Raw genomic sequence first — 23,098 nt, forward strand, 5'->3', positions numbered from 1 at the left:
GTTAGGTACTGACTGAGGTTACTGATGTTGAAGATAACAATTTGCCTGATAGTCGATGGCAATACCAGTGTTATTTTTCTGGTGTGTGTTTTTTATATGCTAGGGAAAGATTGGCACATGGATACAGTATAACTCCATGGCAACAACACACTTACATGACTTTCAAAACTATACATTGAATGCTTTCCTCTCAGAACAGTGTCAACATGTTTCAGGATTTAATAGCTGAGTTAATGTACTTAAAAAGCAGATCAGTGACAGATGGCAAGCTCATTTGAGTGTACTAATTGTATTGCAGATTTTTATCTTGCAGATGAAAAAATAAGGTACAATCCCCCCCCCACATTACTTACAATATGAACAAAGAGCAGCATTAATAGTGAAAAACATTCTTGTATATGCATCCTTTTAAGGCTCTTATCACTCAGTTTCTTTCTTTTGCTAGAAAGATAGTGGCAGCCTCTTCTAAGCTCTCCTGTCCTTGTGCACAGCTTAGCCCCGCTCTCTCTATTCGTTTTCCTCAGGGCAGCCTTCCTCCACCGTCCTATTGATCCACTGTGCAGCATCAACATGCTGGAGTGTCAATTAGAGAGCCCCTCCTGCCCATCTGTGAGAGCACAGCGAAAGCACATCTCCTTGGCTCCGGCATCGAGCAGCTGCTCAGGTCTCAAAAGATGAAGAGGGGAATAATCTGCTGAAAATAAATATACATTTTTATTTCAGATCTCCCCTTGTTTGTATTTATAATGTCCCTTTTGCAATACTGATTGGACTGTAAAAGGCTTGGACTAGAGCTGCATCAGTTATAACGTGGACGTGCTAACACATTGTGTGTTTAAAGATCGGCTGGTCTGGAAAAAACATTGCATATCAGTATTACTATTTTCAGGTAAAGTGCATTTGGTCTTGGTTAAGTGGATTAAAAGCAATGCATATTTTTTTGTGAAAATAAATTCTGCTGTTCCTCAAACTGCTACAAACCATTTCCCTTCTGTTAAATCTCACAGTTGTCCTTAAAACCTCCTTCAAACATTTTTGCGTTTTGCAACACTCCTGAATATCGAAAAAGGTCTGTGCACTTCAAATATAGTCATAGTGACAGATGTGTAGGCGAAGCGAGCAAACAAGATGTAAGCAAACGCCTACAATACGTCTCCTTCTGCACATTAAAATGTTCTTATTTAATAATAATTCATTGGAGAATACTCATTAAGTTCAGTCTCCATTAATAAAGTTGCTAAACGGTCACCTTTTAATGAGCATAAAAAGCAAGATTTTTATAAATTATAATTGTAAATGGTCAGGTTTTTGGCTTATCAGGATAAAGGTGTTACTGCAGTGTTGTCTGCTGCTGTAGCTTACGTACACTCGTAAATGCCTGAAGGTTATGGCCTTTTGAAATGAATGCATAGTCCATTCAGAAACTTAATATGCGTACCTGAGGAAAGGTTGTTCTCCTGATTCACATCTCCAGTCATTCCCGCAGCTGTCTTTGACATTTTGTAGTTTCTTATTTTCCGTGTGTAGGTCTGTGTTGTACATGCTTATTGAGGTATGCCATTACATGAAATATACACACACGTTTTCTTCTCATTGCAGTGCCTCAAAGCGAACTGAAACTGAGATTAGTATACAACCAGTCAGTCTTGGGGGATTGTAATATGAGCAACAGAATCAAGTCTGAGTTACATGCAGTATATTACAGCTGAGTTCTGGAAATAAGATCTACAAAGAAACATTGATAATGTGCAACTGGATTTCATTGAGTATGCTAATACTGCACTTTGTATTCAGTTACTACATCACTACATGTCATGTTGAATAAAGCTTTGAAAGGTGGCCTGCCTGAACACTGATGCTTGATTAAAATGGGATTCATGGGTTTTCAAGAATGATGGTGGTATTTTGAAATGATTTATTCAGAGGCTACAACCAGCCCTCACCTAAAGAACAGATCTTTTACGATCAAAAAAATACTTACTACACCCTGGTGAAAGAGGAAACACTACAACGTGTCTAAAAGCAGACAGAACCAGCTGATTAACGTGAGAGTAGTCGATGTAATCTGGTGAGGTGTAAGATGTTTTCCCTTCAGTTGCACTCGAGATACTCTTCAGATTGGCTCGCTGTTTTCAGTCTGAAGGAGACATGCTCCCCCCCAGCTCTTCTTCTTTTGTGCAAACACGAAGTTTGATGACATCTGTCTTGAAAAATGCAGTCTTGCAGAACTGTTTCTCGAACCATTTTTACAGCTACATTTTTTCCTTTCACCTATCTATACCGAGGTATGTTGGCAGCTCTCTGCCTTCTCCTACGTGTCGGTGTGATGTTAGATGTGTTGGTTCCTATTTGGTGATGGGGGCTAAGGTGAGTTGGCTGGCTTTCCAGTTGTCATCTGCTCTGCAGCAGTTTAAGTGAACCTGCAGTGAATCAACTCTGAAAAATTACTTCTCACTCAGTAGGAGATAGTTGGGTGTATTCAAAGGACCTTGTCACTTCCAATACGCTCTCAATGAATCTCAGACGCTGCTGATCCCAGGCTTCAACCCACTCTGCTGGAAACCAATGTCTACAGCTCTATTCTGTTACTGCGTGCAGGGAGATTGTTCCGTCAGAGACTATTTCTGCTTCGGGAATTAACATGGTGCAGATATGTACATACATGATGGCTGGGAATAGCAATTTCTGTGTCTATATGGCATGCATGCATTGTGTGTTTCAGGGGGTGGAATAAGAGTGTCAAGAATGTGAACTGTAGATGAGCTAACCAATGAACTGTAGATACTGTATCTTAGACATTTAAAATCCCCATTATGCACCTCACCAGCATTTTGACAACTTTTGAATATTTATATAGAATTTACATCTCATAAGGGACAAAGCCGTAAAAACATGCATACAGAGCACATGCATTCACATAGGAAGATCAACCACTACTTGAAGATATCACCTTGGGCTCTGGGAAATGATTTGTTACATTTTCACACATTTTTGTTATTTTTATATACAAATTGAGGTAATCAGAAAACAACCTGGATTATGAATCAATAATTAAACCAAGTTGCTGCTCTAGTTACGTCCCTCCCTCATCAAAGAGATTACATTTTTTAGGCATTGAAGCTCTTCTTTCTATTGTGATCAGTCTAAAATATGTATATCCTTCCATGGGAAAAATGACAGGCATCAGTGACCTGGAGGATGGTTCAGTCATTCTGAAGATGTACATTTTCTTCAGTATTAATGTATACGAGTATTTTTTCTTTTTGCCAACTTTTGGATATAAAAGTCCTTCTCCATTTGTAATAGCATAATTGTAATTTCGACTTCCTTTCTTAGACCCTACCCCCATTGGTTTGTTGTACTTCTCTAGCCTTCAAGGCACAGACTTAGACATGCTCAGAGACTCTGAGACGCACATAAGAGTCTCATTAGAATATATGTAATTGAATTTGCCTGTAGTAAGCAGAAATACCTGGGTAATGTTGGAGAGGTCTATTCAGCACAAAAAGATATACTCTCCATCTGTAGTTTATTCAGTCCTTTTGAACTTCCCTTTACAATCTTTATTTGTCCTATGAATTTTCAGGCTTTGAAGAAGTAATGTGGTGGCAATGGTGATACATTTTATAAAAAAATATAGAACACAAAACACCAACTTAACTACTACTAATGCCAACAGCATTGTTTGTATTTTACTGGAACCATAAAACCTTCAGTATTTTTTTTATTTTCATGTAAGACTGTTACGGTACATGGAATTCTCTGGAGACCTCTTTTATTTGAGACACCACACCACATGTGATTGTAAAAATACAGATTCAAGGTAAAAGTGCTTGAGCTGATTATCTGCATGCCTGGGAATAAAAATGCTAAATGCAGTTCTTGAATTATCATAAATTCGGAGCCTTAAGATAGAACTTTATAATTAATATACAGACTAGGGATGGGCATGATTAATCGACGATCGATTAATTGATCATTAAGAATTTCGTCGATGACATTCATTTGTTGTCGATCAAACTAATGCAGGTTCTGTTGCGTAGTGTGAGTCTTGAAGGAATTCAATGAATTCGCTATGTGGCAGCAATCAAACGTTTACCACACGGGGGCAATGTTTGAAAAAAAACGCCACAGGCCTCCTCAGATACCTGCGAGTTTCCGTGTATTTCAAAAGTAATTGTGAGTGCCCGATCTGTTCCCCCCCAGCTGCACATGCGCAAAAATAACAAACTGTTTCCGATCGCCAATATCAAGCAATAAACTCTACAGACAGTTTCTGTGAACTACCAGCTATTTCCGGCTAGGTAAACTATCTGGCTGCCGTCACATACCGTAAAATGTAGACAAATCGGGCAGGAAAACGTTGAGTTTCCGCGTACGTCATTACGCGCATGTGCAGCCGGAGGGGAACGGATCGGGCACTGACAGTAATCATGGAGAGGTCACGGCGAAGTGTGGCGTGGGACCATTTTGATTTAAAAAATGACTCACTGCCAACACTGCGAAGCTGTGTATAAGTACAACTCGTCCAGGACTCAAATGATGCACCACTTGAAAAATCACGCGCATCCGACCTTGGTTAGTGGCGGTGCATCCTGCTCTCGGTCTCAACCTAGCATCAACTCGGTGTTAGCACGGAGGAGCTGCGATGCACAACGAGCAGAGAAAATTACCCAAGGGATCTGCAAGTTCATTGAGATGGATATGCTGCCCTTAAGTATTGTTGAGGGTGAAGGTTTTCGAAAACTGATAAACTTATTGGAACCAGCATATCACATTCCATCACGACGTACCATCACCAGACTGATAGAAACTCACTACGAAGAACGGAAGCAGGAGCTCTTAGAAGAACTGAGCACAGCTGAAAGAGTTGCTCTAACCACAGACTGCTGGACCACTTTAACAGCTGAGAGCTACATCACGATCACCTGCCACTACATCAGTGATGACTGACAAATTAACTCAGCGGTCCTGCTCACCGAAAGCCTGCCAGGTCGGCTCAACAAAAATCAGTAGACTGGTGCTGAAGTTGTATGGGAGTTAGTGGTTATTTTTATGAAGCTTTGTTAATTAGCCTAATTCATTGTTAGGTTGGCTAATCTCTCTCTCACCCTCTTTCTCGACACGGTGCCTTTTTGGATAGTTTTGAGTTAGAATTTGGCAAAACCTGTCAGACTAAAAGTATTATATATTTTTGGTTAAGTTATTGTTTAACATGATTGTGTTTTTATATTATTATTTTGGGGGAAAACAAGGGTCAGTTGGGTTCATGAGCACAGGCTTCTAGCTGCAAGCTCCGCTGCTCAAGAGCACAGCAGCGCATATTTTCAAGTTCAACCATTGAACGGATCCGGTTGAACTGCGACAAAAGTTGTCCATCTTGTAATACATCTCTCAATGAAGAAAACACGCTGTGTTTTTGGTATGTTCACTGCATTTTTAATATAGCCTATAAATAGTGAATTTTAATATAAAAATATGAATGATTAATCGAAAATCGATCGTTAATTCTCCCGACGATCGATTAAGACAATTTAATCGAATGCCCATCCCTAAACAGACATTTTTGATATTGATTTTTATTCATTTTCTTGTTGACAATATGCCAGTATTTGGGTGAATTGACAGTTTTGGTAAGAATTATGGCATTTAGCTATCGACCCTGGTATTGTTTTTAATGCTTGTGTCATCAACGCAATATTTGCTTCTCAAGACATCAAGTGTAGTGGGAACTACCAATGAAAAATGTGTTTTTCATATTTACATCTGTCATTACATTATGACAGGTGAAGTGAAGAACGGTGGCTATATTGTTAGAAATCCGTCTGTCAGTGGGTGGGATATGTTAGGTAGCAAAGTTGATGTGTTGGAAGCATGACAAATTTGCAAGCTAAGGATGTGAGCGACAAGCGCCAAATTGCAATGGCTGGACAGAGCATCTCAACAACTGCAGCTCTTGTGGGAAGTTTCCATGTCTTCAATGGTCAGTTCCCATGATAGGGTAAGGGAAGCTGGCAGGCCAGTGTGATGCTCTGGGTTATATTCTGCTGGGGAACCTTAGGTCCTGCTAATGATGTGGATGTTACTTTGACACGTACCACCACCTTCATAATCCAAGTACACCCCCTTCATAGAGATGGTATAACTTAATGGCAGTGGCCTCTTTCAGTAGGATAATGCATCCTGCCACACTGCAAAAATGGTTCAGGAATGGTTTGAGAAACACGAGGTTCATGGTGCTCATAATGTTGTGATCGGTGTATGTCTGTCGGTGAGTGGACAGATTTTTTTCACAGCCATAGTATCGCAACTGTACTAGATTCAGTCACAGATATATCACTTTTATCAGTTAAGTGTGGTCCAAGCAATGGTACATAGGGGCAAATCCTTCCCTCGCCCCACTTTATGCTGCCATTTGCACCCCCTGGCCCATCTGGTGTTACGGACCCTTACGGATACAGTTGAGATCAAAAAGAGGGCTGTTGGGAATTGTGTCTGGTCCGAGCATGGAATGCGGAAAGAAGAGTAGGCAGGAAGTGAACAAGAAGCCATTGCCCCCACCCCACTTAATGCCCCTGGCCTGATTTGGCATCCTGGGTGATGGTCGTAGTGATGATCTCTAGTTTGAGGTTAAAATCAGGACAAAAATAGGAGGCACAATAGTTAGAGATTGCCACACTACAGTGAAAGCAGCTGAGTGTGTTAGGCAGCAAGGGAGATAAGTGAACATGAAGCGCTGGGATCTGACTCAGCCTTGTCAACCTTGAGAGCCTATGGAAACCTTTGAATTTCAAATGGTAGACGTAGGAAGACTATATAACAGAAAGAAAAGACTTTCGGAGTAGAAATGTGTCTTCATTCCACATGACGCTGCACTTAAAAGGTTAAGGAAAAAAGCGGTATTGAAAAGCTCACACCACAACAAATCCCTTTGCCTTTTTTCAGTTTTCTCTGTGCACTCGCTCACTACTCTTCTCTTTTTCATCTTTCAGGAATTCACTCTGAAGCCTGTGGACCTAAGCAGGCCTGAGGGCTCTGACATATACCAAATCCCTGCCCAGGGGAACAGGGGAGATTAAAAACTTCTGATTGAGGTGGAGAGGAAAGAGACGGAGAGAGAGAGAGGAAGGAGAGATGGAAAAAAAGCTTATCACTCACCTTTGTTCTTCCTAATGCCCCAAGTGAAGGATCTCCATAGGCAAGTCTGTGAATAACAACAACAGGCACAAGAGCAGCTGCCGACCACTGTGGTCAAATGATGGAGTGAGGGACTGACAGAGGGGAAGAGGACAGAATTTTTTCTGCTAAATAACCAAGCTCATGTTCTGCATTAATTGAATGCCTGGAAGAGAGAAGAGACATGAGACAAAGCCTTTTCTGTGCCAACTGTTTCAAAAGGTATTGCAATTAACCCTTTGGCCATCATCAAGTAATACCTGGCTTCTGTTTTTTTCTGATTGCCGGGTTCGGTTGTAGCCGTGTAGATGTGTGCTCGGGCCGCGGCCATGTTTCAACCCTCTGCGTGTAAGACGGATCGGAGAAACCTCACTCTGCCACTGCTGCTGCTGCTTCTCCTCTACAGTTCTCTGAAAGCCACTCAGGCTGCCAAACCCAAAGGGCCGGGACACACACATTTGAACTCTATCCGCATCGACGGGCACATCTCCTTAGGTGGGCTCTTCCCGGTGCACGCCAGGGGCCACGATGGCAAGCCATGTGGGGAGCTGAAGAAAGAGAAGGGTATACACCGACTGGAGGCCATGCTCTTTGCCCTTGACCGCATCAATAACGACCATAATTTGCTGCCTAACATCACTCTGGGGGCGCGTATCCTGGACACCTGTTCCAGGGACACTCATGCCTTGGAGCAGTCGCTCACCTTCGTGCAGGCGCTCATCGAGAAGGACGGGACGGACGTCAAGTGTCTCGGCGGGGGGGCACCAATCATCACCAAACCTGAGCGGGTGGTGGGCGTCATCGGAGCCTCGTCCAGCTCCGTCTCCATCATGGTGGCCAACATACTGCGCCTTTTCAAGGTAAGACAGCACAGATATTTTCTCTATGAAGGTGTGGATGTGCACTTCCTGGTATGTATAAAATGCAGGAAAACAAACACAAGCTGCTGAATACTTTATGTACACTTTCACCCATTATTTGTTGTTTTTGTTTATTGATCCTCCTTGTATATACGGTGTGTGAATAATTAATAACAATAGCAGAAAGAACAGCAGCATTGTGATAGAACCACATGTGTTAGAGATCTGCTGCCACACAATGGACACTTACAGAGAAGATACAATTGGTAAATCTCATCACTCTGTCGGTTGCCCTGCAGGGGTTGGTTACTAAGCAGTGTGAGGTATTGCCTGTCACTATCCACCAGTGATTAATAGGATACTACTTAAATCCATTTTTACCCCATAGCCTGCCTTCCAATGTCTACATCTGCAGAGTGGAAACATTATGTGATGTTCATGTACATTTGATGAATTATTGAACACGTATTTTCTATTCAGCCTGCCGTAGCAAGCAAAATAGCCCTTTGTACTTTACTGAAGGTGTGATTGCTATGAAAAAAATACATGTTTTTGTTTTATGTAGAAATAATTACTTTTTCTGAAGAACTGTTTCATGGACAATTATACATTTTAGCACAGATTTCACTCAAATCGCTTTCATTTTTCAGGACCACCAAAATAGTGGCTTATTTAAATTGTGGTATTATGAAAATGACGGACTGTTCCTCAGATAACACTCAGATTCAAAATATATTTCCTTATGTGTTGCTTCTGAGGTCAACTAAGAGAAGAACCTCAGCATGCCAGTGGTTTCCTCTAACCTTACTACCTACTTGACATTTTTATTTTGATCGTGCTGGTCTTTAAAGTTAATCATTTGGATTGTGAACCAACAAACCGCAGATTTACACCTTTTTTTTAGTTGAAGCAAAACAGTTGTTCTTGTCATTCCACTGAGAATACAAGCTTAACAGCATAGCAGGTTACAAAGTCTAAAGTCTTATTAGCTAAGGCCGAAGTGTCCTACCTGAATGCATGCTAGTGGATATAGAGAAGGGTAATGAGTTGATTCGATTAGTGAATCGTTAGAAAAATAGTCTTTAACCATCTTGATAATTGATTATTTGTTTATGTTATTGTTATGTTAATTTCCTTATTTGTTTTCCAACTTGTCATTGTAAAGTGAGTAGGTGCTTTTTCTCTCTATCATGTTAAAAATAATCTCCATATCTTTAGGGTGTGACAAAAAAAGAAGACATTACCTTGGGCGCCGGGAAATTGTAATGGCCGTTTTTTCTATACTCTTATATATATATATATATATATAAAAAAAAGATTGTTTGATCAAAGGCTGGCTCATGGTAAATGGTAAGTGGACTGCTTTTATTTAGCACTTCCCAAGTCTTTGCAACCACTCAAAGAGCTTTTACAAAACATGTCAGCATTCAACCACAGGCTACCATACAGGAGTGATGAACATTCACACACACACACACACACACACACACACACACACACACACACACACACACACACACACACACACACACACACACACACACACACACACACACACACACACACACACTCCTCATGCCATCTGGAGCAATCTTGCTGAAGGACACTTCGAACCACCAACCCTCTGATTGGTGGACGACCGCTGTACCGCCTGGGCCTCAGACGTCTGTCGTGAACAGTTAGTTGCATCCATAGGTAACAGAAATTGAAGGTAGAGCAGTGAGATACAGACTCCATATTGTTTCTGCTTGCCAATGTGATTCTCTCAGCTAAATACTAGACTCCTCTTGAACCAGCCCAGACTCTGGCTCTGCTTCCTCTACTGCCTTCCAGTGTGATCAACACTGTGCCAATGCCAAGCTGGAGAGGTGTGTGTGATACAATATTATAACTGAGCCATGATGAGGACACACACCTTTTTATTTCATTGACTGCAAATATCTGGTGTTTTCACACCACTGTTGATTATCATGTTAGGTGTGAAAATAGTGAGTATTGAGGTGAAACACGTGTAGGTGGTCTGTTTTTAGGCGGGCTGCACTGTATTGTAACTGGTCGGAGGCCATGAATACTTATCATTAGTCATAGCTAAAGTGCTATTTTTTTATTTTTAAACAGAGGTATTAAAAATAGATATTAAATAATAAAACCCCCTTCAAATTATCATCAAATATCAGCTAAATGTGTGAGGGCTCTGATTTTGGCACATTCCCAGATCTTGGTTTGGTGGATCCGATGCTCTGTTTTTTAATGGCCGACTGTGGCTGCGAGGGAGAGCGGTCGTCTTTGTACCAGACGGTTGTGTCTTTCGATCCCAGCTGTCAATGTATCCACGGGCAAGATACTTAACCCTCAATGGCTCATGATCCATTTACATTCAATAGTGCTGCATGATTTAGAAAATGTTGATGTGTCGAGAGAAACTCCATCTTGAAATTTTAGCCTTCGCAGATATCACACTACGGGGAAAGGGAAAACCCCAAAGAGCATTATAGGGTCCCTTTTAAGACTGTAGAATACAGTTTGTAGGATCAAAATTTGCACAATCATACTACATTCAAATATTTTGAAATATCGTTTACCATCCTTGTCATGCTTGACCTTATTTAAAAAATAACATTTAAGTGAAAAATTGAAATCAATTAAATGTTGTTGGAAATGTGATCGTCATTCAATTGGAGCGATTTGAATATTGCCATTAGATAACATTTTGATTAATTATACAGCCCTAGTTTTGTAATTTATTTTTTCTGTATTGGTTAGTGTAATACTCAAAAATGTTTTGTAGAGCATCCTGCCTTCACAGTTTTAAACCACATGGGATGTATCGCACATGGCGAAGTCTCCAGCGTTAACCACAGTGAACTTAGTGTTACAGAACACAGTTTTATGCATCTTTTATATGTCTTGTGTGCGCATGTTGTTTTCTCCTTCGGCGTATTGCGGGGAAATATGAATCCATTGATAAACACAGTGGAGCATGCAAAGCCCTGTGCATGAACTCTATATTTCTTTCTGTCACTGACACATAAAATATGCCTATATGCACACTCTCACAAGTAGGAGCTGGTGTGGGTCACAGTAATGAGCCTCTCCTGCAGCGTGTGCTTGATCCCTCTCTCACATGGAAGCCTTAAATCCTTCGTCATTAGCACCGTGCTCATTCCCTCTTTGTTAATGCACGCAAGCGATGTCCTTGCATATTTAATTTAGATTCCTCTGATCTCCTTTCTCTTTATCCTAAATATATATATATATATATATATATATATACTGTATATATTAGCATTCCCCTCTTCTGCCTTTTCACATTAAGACAGCTGGAGGTTAAGAAAGACGCTTCAGTCAGCCTACAGGTTGAGTAAATCAACACAGTCCATCTTCTCTTACTATCACCAGGGTTTCTGAGCCGATGTATTGAAAATCAAACTCTATCCAAGGTAGTTGTCAATCATTCAACATCCACTGTAATTGAATAACGGTCATTACAACATTTAGAAAAAGCTCCTGAAGTGATGTAAAGCGGTCCGGTCAGTTATATGGATTAAACAGTAAACCTCTAATGGAGACTGGTCATTTAGGCAGGGTCTTGAGTTATGGTTTGTCCCGGGGAGATCCTCAGGTCAGCCAGATGCCAGCTGCTTCTCCTGGCCGGAGCAGCTGATGGCTCCGGTAGGTAACCAATTTAACTTTATGACCACCTCATAACCTGCCCTGCGCCAGCAAGACATTGTTTGCTGCATGATGTAGCATGCGGAGAGACGAGGGACATCTATGAGCACTGTGGCTAGACATAAATGTTTGTTTTGAATGAAGGCGATGCTTGCACAGGAGTACAAACTCAGCATACCGATGAAGACGGACAGACTCTTAGACATGTCCATTAAAGCATGCTTGTGTAAACACCCGCATGTGTAAAACTTTACCACTCTCACACACACTATGTGTGTATAAATCCCACACACAAGCGTACACAAAAGCAATCAAGCAAATTTGCACGCACACCACTTTAAAGCCGGCAGCAGCCACCCTGGTGTAGTTAGCAGGTTTACAGAAAAAGTGTTTCCTCAGCACTCAGCTGCATACAGATGTGCTGCGGAGCAGCTTGATGAATATTTTACTCTAACCTTATGTAACGGTAACACAGGGACACAGGATCTGCAGCTCGAGATAATTTTGGTGTAGTTCCCCAAGAAGTTGGAGTCGTTCTGACAAGTAGTCAGGAACAATATAATTCATGATCTCAGACAGGATACGTCAGATGAGTACATTATTCATTTGTGAAGCAGATGCATGCACATAGTTAACACGCATGACCTGCGACACAGATTGTACTTCTAGGTCTCGTCTAGTACATCAGCAGGAGATCCTGACAGGGATTTCCTTTCTTAACTCAACTACAGAAAAAGCTCAGCCCTTGTTCAGTGAGAAGAACATTTATTTTTGATACATTTCATTTGTTTCATTCGGTGGTGCACATGAGTAGCACAAAAGAGAGGCAGTGACCCGGGAATAAGAAGCTCAGAGTGTTCTAGCCTTTAATGCTCACTGGAAAGCATTTTGGTGGCTCCTTGTTCTGACATTAGAGTTTACTGTGTTGGCTGGACAAGGCGTCTCGCTTTCACTGAAGTGGCTAGTTTCAGTAATATGGGGGCAACAGAAGAGTAAAAAAAATATCCATTTGGAGGAAGAAAAGTAGAAGAAAATGATTGTTCTCATGGAAGAGCACACAGGCCTTCAGCATCCCACTCTTTTTGACATTTTCTCTTGCCCTCAGTTTATGCTCTTGTTTTTATGATTCACGTTGGAGACACTGATCCACAAGTTATTGTTTATGCGCCTTCACATCGTGTAGGAACCTTCTCCACCGCCTTGCAATGCCGAATCATTTATCTGGTGATTTATAAAGGTCTCAACAAAACAAAAACTATAAAACCTGCATGATAATTTCTTTCACTTTTGATCCATACCTGTGCCTTTCTGCTCTCATGTGGCATTACTGTAATTAGTGCTCGGCAGTTAAATTGTGCTTAAATATTGCTTACAGCTAACGGCAAAAAAGGAAAGCAAATAAAATTTAGTGCTGGATAAACATCGTAAGTTATGAATAGTTGATTAAAGATTGCCCTGAGCTGCCATCACTGAGCCTTTATTTTCTCAGGAATTCAGCAGGGTTTTACACATGACACTGCTGGTAAAAGCATGTAAATAATGAACCATGGTGCTGAATAATACATTTTTAAGACCGATTAGTGAATATGAGTATATTGGCTGTTATTCCAAGTACTACAATCTAATACAACGGACCAAAACATTTCAGATTTAAGATGAAAACAGTAAGCCGCAAATGTGCAAAATGTTCTCTCTTTATGTAGGGATTCTCGCTGTTTTTATTCACACACCTTTACCGGATGGATGTAGAGGTTTGAAACAAATTGTGGGTATAATTAAATAAAAACTAAACATCCTTTTACAGTGTGTCTAAAGTGGCTGTTTGCTTTTACTGCCGCATTTGCTACTACCGTGACTCACTTCTGAGAGTTTGTAACCTTAACAAATAAATAAAAACCATTCAGAGAAGCTGCTTTTACATGGCAACTTGTAAGCTAAAAGCTAGCAATGTCAGTCCCAGTCTAAGTATAGGCAGAAAGCAGATGCCCGGCCACATAGCGGTCTGTGCAGAGGAGGGCAGATATCATTATTACTTGACGCTTTCTTTCATGATTCCTTGAATGCGAACCGATCCTGTTTTGTGGTCAAAGCTCCACCATGTCCCGTTTTCCCAGAGGTGCTCACCATCTGCTTTGTTGCAATTTCTTTACGCGAGTAAATGATTATTCCCCCCCAGTTAATCCTCTGCTCCTGTTGGCACTTTAGCTTCCCGACCTGTTGAGAATAATCAGTGACTGTTAAGTTAGAATGAAACATTTCTTTTCTTTTTACAGATGATTATTTTGGGTCTAGAAAAGAAGAACATTTTTTGCTTGTCTTTTCAACTCGAATGAAAATCCATTTTCCTGAAGAACTATCTGTAATGGCAACTTTGTTGTACTAATGTCCTATATTTGTTTTGCCATTACTTCACAGGTGAGGTTGAGTGTTCCAGACACAGACACATAACCAATGCTTTCCACTTGTTAGTTAACTAACTTTTTGAATGATGTCTAAATAAACACTATTGTCATTATACATGTTTTTGTTAGAATCAACTGCTTATCAGCTTTTCAAAACATCCTATTCAAGCATTACATTTTTTAGCTGCTTGGCTTATGCTCAGCTTCTAACAACAATTTAATCTAATCTTCTAATTTAAATGCATGCTTCTTGTTTTAATTTAGAATCTGGACAGAATTAGATCAGAGGTAAATCCATCTGAAGAGTAAGGTATTAATAATCTTCTATTATTACTCATGTTTCTTCCTGTATTTCTGTATACGATACAAATTGAATGTTTGACAGTGTTTTTAAATCGAGCATGAGTGGTTCAATTTTATGTGAAACTTTCTCTTTTCTTCCACAAGGTCTTTTATCTCTGCTTGGTTGAAAATGAGTGGCCTTGTTTATTGCATTTCATCATAGTGGTTGCCCTCACTTTTAGCTACTGTGACCAATAATATGATTTATTTTATGTCATCATATAAAAACTGTTACATTTCTATTAATTTTAACCTTGTAGTGTTTCTACACTTCTTGAAACAAGGAAAAAAAATATAAAGGGCTCATTCCATGAAATTTCATGCTTCATCTCACGTTGTGCAGATGTTTTTTATTCCCCAATAAACCTTCCAGTGACACAGTTAAATGACGGCCCTGTGTCACGATTGATTTAGCAGCTCATTTAGAGGAATGACAGTTAAATCAAGATAAACTATTATCAGTCCATCGAGTCATCTCACTTCAACCAAACCCACTCGTTCAGTGAGCCAGTGACAATGCGGTTGTTCACATTGACTGCTTCACTATGAAGCCATTAAAGACTTTTAGTGTTTTCTTCCTTGTAAAGCATTTTATTTTAATTTGAATGCAAGTAAGTGTTGTTTAAACGCGAGTCGGAATTATTATGTCAGCAATTTGCCACGTACTATGTAGTTCAGTGACACAGGTGTACAATATAGGAAAGCACATTCAAGTCACACCGTAAAAAAAAAAAACAATTAATGTTGGACTTACCGCCAGGTTTCAGTAGAACTTACTACATTCTCGGGGGGCGCCTGCTAAAATTATGCCTAGGGCAGCACAATGGTCAGGTCCGGGACTGGGCTCAGTTGCGTCAGTAGGTCAAAAGTTAGAAATATCCCGGCCCTTAGCCCATCACAACAATGTGTTGGAGCACTAGCCAAAAGTAAGCTTGACGCAGTGGCGTGACGCAGTGGCGTGACGCAGTGGCGTGACGCAGTGGCGTGACATTATAAAGTGACGTTACACAGTGAAGAAAGCTAAAGAGTCCAATGGAGGCCTTTCAGATTTGAGCCTTTACAGACCATTTACATAAACAAAAACCTATATAACACACTGCAGGAAAGGGAAAACCCTAAAAACCATAATAGGCCCCCTTTTGATAGCAACAGAAAATGAAATAAGGCATTGTTACGATGTAATTTTGAAATGAAAGCCATTTTGGTCGGTCTACAGTAAGCCATTGTGGGAGCTGCAGATAATAGTCCTGCTCAGTTCAGGGAGGTGATACTTTTCCATTTTCTGTATTTTTATTTGCTATGTTTTTTTCCCGCAAACCTCTCTGCCCTCTGTCCTAAAACTACTCCATTAACTAAATGCTGCCTGTCTGTTTGATGTTGTTATTAAGTCAACGTTTTGCCTGTCTCTTCTTTGATATTTAATCTACAGTAATAGTATTGATTCAGAAATTGTTTCATTGGGTAACTCTTTGTTCTTTGACCAGCACAGGGGCTTCAGTATCATCCGTGTCATTTAATTCAGCTCATGCACACTGCCTGCTCCTACAGTGTGACGCTCGCTCTGTCTCTAAAGGGGCCTTTCGTGCAAAGTGGTTTTTTTTTTTTCCTGATTTGGCCAAATCCTAAATGAGACCCACCAAATACTTCAGCTTTTCACAGAATGACTCAGATTTGATGGATGGGTGTGCTGCAGAGACATTTCCTACAGGTTTTTTAGACCTGGGAAGCAGTTTAATACTGTGCATTTGTACTGCATAGCTGTTGATTAATGGCTATTTTTTCAAGTCAGTGGTTTCCAATCTTTTTTAACTTTGACTCGTTCAGTAAGAGAACCGTCTTCATGTGACTTTTTTTACAAGCTAAATGTGTCTACTGTTTTGTTTCTCCTGTGTAAGTGGAATAATTTGGAGTCTTGATAAGATAAAATGACCAGGACATCCTAAAGACACAACAAATTGAGGAAATGACACCAAAAGAGTAACAGTAGTAGATATTAGTGTTTATTATTTTATAAGCCACCAGATTGGAAATCATTATTTCAGGTTGTGTCTCTCCTGAATTACACATTTCAGGGAAATATTCACTTATGTATGCTTTGCCTCAACTTTATAAAGCTCAACAATGATTCATTTCATCATACATTTGCAGTACATTATGGAACTGATGGTACCAATACAACCTACGGGGTGATATGTTTTTGTGATTACCTGTTTACAAAGGTTGCATATATGATGCATTTTCCAGAAAACTACTTTTCTCTTGTGAGAATAATATTTAGTGATGTTTAGAAACTACCTATTGATAAATCTAAAGTCCTTATCCCTATTTTGAAAGTTGGGGTATAATAATACTATGTGTGATTATTTTATAAGCGCATAACAGAGACATACAACATATACAGACATACTTCATTTCCACTTGTCATTATAGGTTGTTTTGCTGCTTGATCACTAAATGTTGATTCATGGTGAAGCATTTGTGTTCTAAAGACACTCAAGGTTGCAAGACAGACACTTAATAAAAACAACTGTGATTATGTATGACCAAATTGTCTCAAAGGTTTCACAACACTAAAAGATTTGAGGTGATTAAAAGCATTTTCAATTTAGGAACAATTCCCGATAACATTCCTTGTGATTCGTTCTGAAAGGTATTCTATTTCTCTTCAGTCTGTTGGTTTTGCTCCTATCAACAAAGAGAATTTAACCCTTTTTAGGATTTCTCTGTGCTGCAGTGTGTTCCTGTTTAATTATATTGTTTTATAATTTAGCAAATCTTAATTGTGATTTCATCTCTACAATCCTTAGCGACTGACTCTCCCTACAAATCAGACGTAACAACATTTCAGTTCCTTCAATAGTTGACAAACGTCCATTTACAATCCAAGTCCAGACTCTCTACCATCTGTCGACTTGCTTCACATGCCAGAAACTCTTGTGTTTGTCTCTATGTGTGTGGGAGGGTGCGTTTGAACACATATGTGCATGTATGTCTTACAGGCTGTGTATTTATTTTTTCTGCACGTCATCACCTTTCTCTGCCCCCTTTACCCTCTGTGTTTCCATCCATTAAAATACAAACCATGTATCATTTTAAATGACTTGTATATAGAATTAATATTACATTTCTATCTATATTCAAATGGTAACTTACATTTTTAAATACATCTGAAAGCCTTGCAACATCAGCCTCTATTTTTGTAGTAAAGCTCCCCTCAAAATATTATAACTTTATTTATTATAGCCATCAGTGGTCTACTTGCATCTCTTCGAAAAAGTCCAAAACATAATCTGCATCTGTCACCTTCAAAACTAGTGTTGGACAGAAAAGTATCAGCTTTTTCAAAAACATTTCTATTAGCCAAAACTGTGAAATAAAATGCTCCCTTTTTAGGAGTAATGGTTCTGTCACTCTTCATCAGTAAACACCAGAGCAGATTTCAGAAGATGTAGCATTTCTTTAAGATTTTCATCTTTTTAAGACTTTAACTTTCTGATGTTGGCAATCTGGTTTGACAAATAACTACACAAAATGCTGAAAGCACACATCAAAAATAACTGGACCAATTACCTTGCAGCTGATCCTGCACAGCAGCTGGCAGAATGACTGACACACACGCGGCTACACTGCACAATGCCTGAGGGAAACATTCTGAATAATAAGATAAAGCTCATGTACATGTACACCATACATTAAGATATTTCATGAATGCAAATTTCACATTAGCCTCAAAGCTACTGGACACGTCAAGTTTATAACCAAGTACATGAATAAGTGATATTGTAAGTTGAATAATTCAAATGAAGTATAAAAAGAATTATACAGCTTTAGAATTTTCCTTTAGCCCCTAATCAGTCGGTGAAAGAGTCATTTTACACCCATTTCAAATCATTGAACTAACAGTTATATTATTGAATTGCGACTGATAGCCTTTTTTATACTTGTACTCTATATGTGATACTTTTATTGCATGTGGAAAAATATGTGGATAATCAGAACATTTCAGATACCATACATAGTTGCTCATGTTTTGAAGCGTTCTTATAAACATAGTAGAATAAAAATGAGGATCTACTTATTTCCAGAGGTGGGAAAAGTACTCAGATCTTGAACTTGATTAAAGTAAAAGTATCAGAGCGTATAAATATTGTGTTTCAAGTAAAAGTCCTGCATTCAAAATGTTACTCAAGTAAAAGTACACAACAATTAGCATCAAAATGTACCAAAAGTAAAAAGCACTCATTATGCAGATTGGTCTATTTCAGAATAATGTATATTATGTATTTTGATTATACATATTGATCATTAAAGTTTTATCAAAGCTGGTAAAGGTGCAGCTAGTTTTAATAACTTTATATACTGCAGGGAATTAGGATTTACTCCAGGTGAAACTAAAGTCTGATTTAAGTTTTTTTATATTTCACATCATTAATCCAAATCTGCAGAGAAACTAAAGGTATTAAATAGATGTAGTGGAGTAAAAGTACACAAATTACCTCTGAATTGTTGCAAAGTAGAAATATATAAAGTAGCATAACATGAAAATACTTAAGTAAAGTACCTCAAAATTGTATTTAAGTACAGTACTTGAGTAAATAGTTACATTACACCACTGCTAATTTCCCATCAAGAATAACATATTTTGAATCAGTTTTCGTGTGTGTAGTTGTGCTTTCAAACCTGTTCACCTCATGCTGGTGTGAGTTTCCTCCCACTGTTATAAGACACCTCTAGACTCTCAATTTTCTAAAAGTGTGAGCCTGTGTGAGATCCTTTTCTCTGCCTTATGCCTGATGCATACTTCTTCCCTTTCTTTATTCTAATAAACAGTAAAGGAATGTATTGATTACTTCAAATAACCCAAATGTATTTATTTTCCACTGATTGTTGCTTCAATAGAATATTTCATAAGGAATGAACAGACTGTGTTCTATCTATACACTGCATCATACACAGAGAGAGAACCCATTTTTTCTGAGCATTGTTGTGAAATCTGTTCTGGAAAATGAGGTAGAGATAGACAAAGCAGGCTGTGGTAAAGTGGGCTCACTGTACATAAACAAAGATTACGACGCTTTGTCACAAAATGCTCTCAACATCATACATTATTGATGTGTAACAATGTAGCTGTGTAAAAAGGGATGTTTTAACATTTAACAGTGCAGTAAATGCATTACACTACAAAGCCATGAGTACACTTGCTGCCACTTACTGTTGGTTTTACTAAAGCTGAATTCATCTGTACTTTCCTTGTTGCAGCAAACAATAAAACAATGTGGTGCAACATCTGAATTATTTTTGATTTAGTGATTAGACGATCAACAGAACATTTACCGCCAACTTTATATATTTTATTTGAAGGGGCCCTACTGTATCTGGCTTTTTGGGTTTTCCCTTTCCTGTCATGTGATTATAGTTTTTTGTGCATATAATAGGTCGCTAAAGGCTAAAATCCCAAAGTTCCCTCGGAAGGATTTTCTCACTCCCCACCAGACACATTTTACATGACAGGCTAAGAGGCGGAACGTCTCAAAGTGATTGGGAAATCACAACAGAGCCAGCCAGCTAACCAATAAGAGCAGACTGGGCTCTGGTTTCAGACAGAGGGTGAAAAGAGGTGCTGCAGCACAGGCAGTATGAGAAAAGTAAAGACCTTTTTGATCATTAAAGCATGGAGACATGTCACAGTAGAGGCACAAAATACAAAGATGAACCTGAAACTAAGCATTATGGTGCCCCTTTTATAATTGATCATTCACACAAAAGCAAAAATGCTTACATTCAATGTTTTTAAAAACTTCAATGTAATAAATGCTTCATAAGGTAAACTGAAATTGAATAGGTTTTTACATTTCTCTTTTATTTGTAATGTTTTTTATCATTTCCTTTTGTTAATAGTCAAAACTTTTATTTCATTTATGCAACAAATAATGAGGTTGTTCTGTAATTGAAGTCATCCAATCAGGTCTACATTGACGTTTGAATACCTTAAGAAAACTAAGAAAAAAATGGCCCCGTACTGTATTGAACTATATTTTACACTGAACAAGGCCTGTAGCCATTGCAATCTTTGGCATGCGCTAATCTGGCTGTGAGAAGATTATTGATTTGATATTGAGCTACACCAGCTTGATTAAATATTTTCATGGCCGGATTTGCGGATCAGTGAACTATGTGATTGCATCATAAGGTCTGTCCTAGTATTGCAGAAAAACTATGAAAAGACATGCAGTTTGTTCCATCATACCTTATCATAGTGAACACATGGTATTGAGTGATTTGGTCGTGGCCGAACTGCTGATAGTAGATGCCATTTTATTTTGAAAGTCCATATCACACCTTGCTCTAATATATCTGTTGACAAGGGGAAAGTCAATGTGGTTTATTATTGGACAAGATGATGTATTGATCTCTGATGGCCAGGTCAGTCTTAGGTGGCTTTACTATGCTCTTTTCATCCTTATCATATGCGCAACAGCTATACAGGTGATTACAGCTTCTTAGAGATTGTTGCTGTAATAGACTGGTGTCAGACAGGGAAAAGGCCAGGCTGTGCACACAGAACATAATCAGCCGTCTATGGGAAGTCTGAGGACTTCTTATCAAGCAGCCTGGCTGAGCAGCACAGATCGATTGTCAAGATGCTGTAATGTCAGATTGAAGAGACGGGTTGAATCCTGTTATGGCACTTTATTTTTTTTCATTCTGGTTCATGAAATCAGGCATATCATATCTGCCTCTAAACATGAAGACCCAGTGTTTCTTCTCTTGCTGCTGGAGGGTGGTTGAGTGAGTAATTATTTAGGGAGGCTTGTTTTCAAGACACCTTGGACAAAAAGCAATTTGCTTTGACCTATAGTGATTGTCAGTCCCACACTGAAGTCAACAAATGCCAGTTGAGTTCAGACAAACGGAAAACAAACTTGACCTGTGTGTTTTGCCTTTCAGCCTGTGCAAATGTGCATGTGCGTGGGCAGTCAGGTGATTGTGTTTGTACTTAAGTGCCTTCAAAGTGTGTGTGTGTGTGTGTGTGTGTGTGTGTGTGTGTGTGTGTGTGTGTGTGTGTGTGTGTGTGTGTGTGTGTGTGTGTGTGTGTGTGTGTGTGTGTGTGTGTGTGTGTACAGTCTGGGCATCTGTTTGTGAAAAGGCCACTGGACCTGTTGGGAATTCAGGAAAGAGCGTTTGTCAACCCGGCACCTTCCAATGCTGAATGTAGTTTTTGTGAACGGGAGACAGTCTGCAGTGAGGCATGAGAGAGACCATTACACACATGTCTGGCACACTCGTGATGATGAAGAGATCTGGGAACCCATCCTCCGTTTGAAAATGCCTCTGGCCAAGATGGTGCATGCAGCGAATACTGGCCGCAGCCAAGCTTTGCCAGGCTCTGCTGACATAACAGACACATGGTGGAAGCTGCCCCGAGACAGCACTGTGTCACACTCGACTGTTAATAATTTGATGAAATGAATAGTGTTTGTGCCAAAAGAAAAGAAAAAAGGAAATACAAAGGGTGTCTTTATGGGGATTTCAAAGATGCTCAAGCAAATAAATTCTATTAGCCGGGTTTAAGGAAGGAGAGTAGTGTGAAATTATTTTTTCCATAGAAAGCGAGAATCATCTTTAGCAAGCCCGTAGTAATTTTGTGTGTATCCAATCTATCTATCTTTATAAATAACAAATATTATAAATATACAGTGGCGTTAAAACTGTAAACCTGTCTGTAGTGATGATGAATGAGGTAGTGCTGAGAAGAAAATATAATACCCATTATGACACTTTTCCCGGGTTTCACTTACCTTTATGGTGACGTTTAATGCCAGGCTCATGCTTTGAGTGAGAGAACGGCATCAATGAGGCAATTAGGGTAATTCTGAGTGCTCGGGAGTGTTAAGTACTCACATAGCGTGTCTGTCTGATCAATTCTGACCAATATCTTGTCAGCTGCTTCTGTAGAGGCAACATCTGTCCTGCCTATGTGGATGTGAGCGCAAAGGGTGGGAATCCTGAAGTTTCTCACGCTTTGATTTCGATTCAGTGCACTTTGATACGAGCAAAAGAAGATTCTTCATGGATCTTGATTTGTATTAGTTTTTCAACAATTAGTTAATACCAAAAAACTGGTATATACATTTATAGTCACCCAAAACAGACAAAAGGCCTTCACTTGCAGCAAACAGCGTAACATAAGGACACAGCAGTTAATAGTGTGATGTTATCAGGTCTCACACTTTTTGAAAGTGAAATATGTATTAATATGTTCAATGTTAGAGCTGCAGTTTCCTGGATGCACATCTTAATGGTTGAGCTGATGTTGAAAAAACAATGATGACACATTTTTTGGCAAGATGAGCAGTTAATCAATCACTAATCGTGGATAGTTAAGCAATTTTAAAAACTGTACCAATCCTTCACTTTAAACAAGAATGACTATGCTCCCAGAATTAAGAAAGAAATGACTTTACAATCCCCGACTAAAAAAGCATACATGTTGCAGATTTACATTTTCTAAAAGGTGTCACAATAACATTATGCTGTCATTAGCGTGTTAACTTCTCTGTTCAGTTAAATGAGACACATTTTATGTTATGGAAATATTAAAAACATTGAATTTCACAAAGTCAGAGCAGCTGTTGTCTTCAAACA

At 39.3% G+C, this 23,098-nt stretch overlaps 1 protein-coding gene across 2 annotated transcripts in view; it reads left to right on the forward strand.

Moving 5' to 3' along the window:
* Positions 1–23,098, forward strand: part of LOC134883558 (metabotropic glutamate receptor 4-like) — a 167,242-nt gene that overhangs the window by 25,026 nt on the left and 119,118 nt on the right. Inside the window, exons 1-2 of one of the 2 annotated variants that reach the window (XM_063911975.1) lie at positions 4,903–5,031; positions 6,993–8,036. In XM_063911975.1, the coding sequence (XP_063768045.1) occupies positions 7,485–8,036 (552 nt within the window). In that variant the 5' untranslated portion in view covers positions 4,903–5,031; positions 6,993–7,484. Of the gene's footprint in view, positions 1–4,902; positions 5,032–6,992; positions 8,037–23,098 lie in introns of those variants that run through there. The other variant, XM_063911974.1, reaches the window with a different exon arrangement.

The sequence above is a fragment of the Eleginops maclovinus genome, chromosome 20, assembly GCF_036324505.1.
Source record: "Eleginops maclovinus isolate JMC-PN-2008 ecotype Puerto Natales chromosome 20, JC_Emac_rtc_rv5, whole genome shotgun sequence".
NCBI classification, from domain to species: Eukaryota; Metazoa; Chordata; class Actinopteri; order Perciformes; family Eleginopidae; genus Eleginops; species Eleginops maclovinus.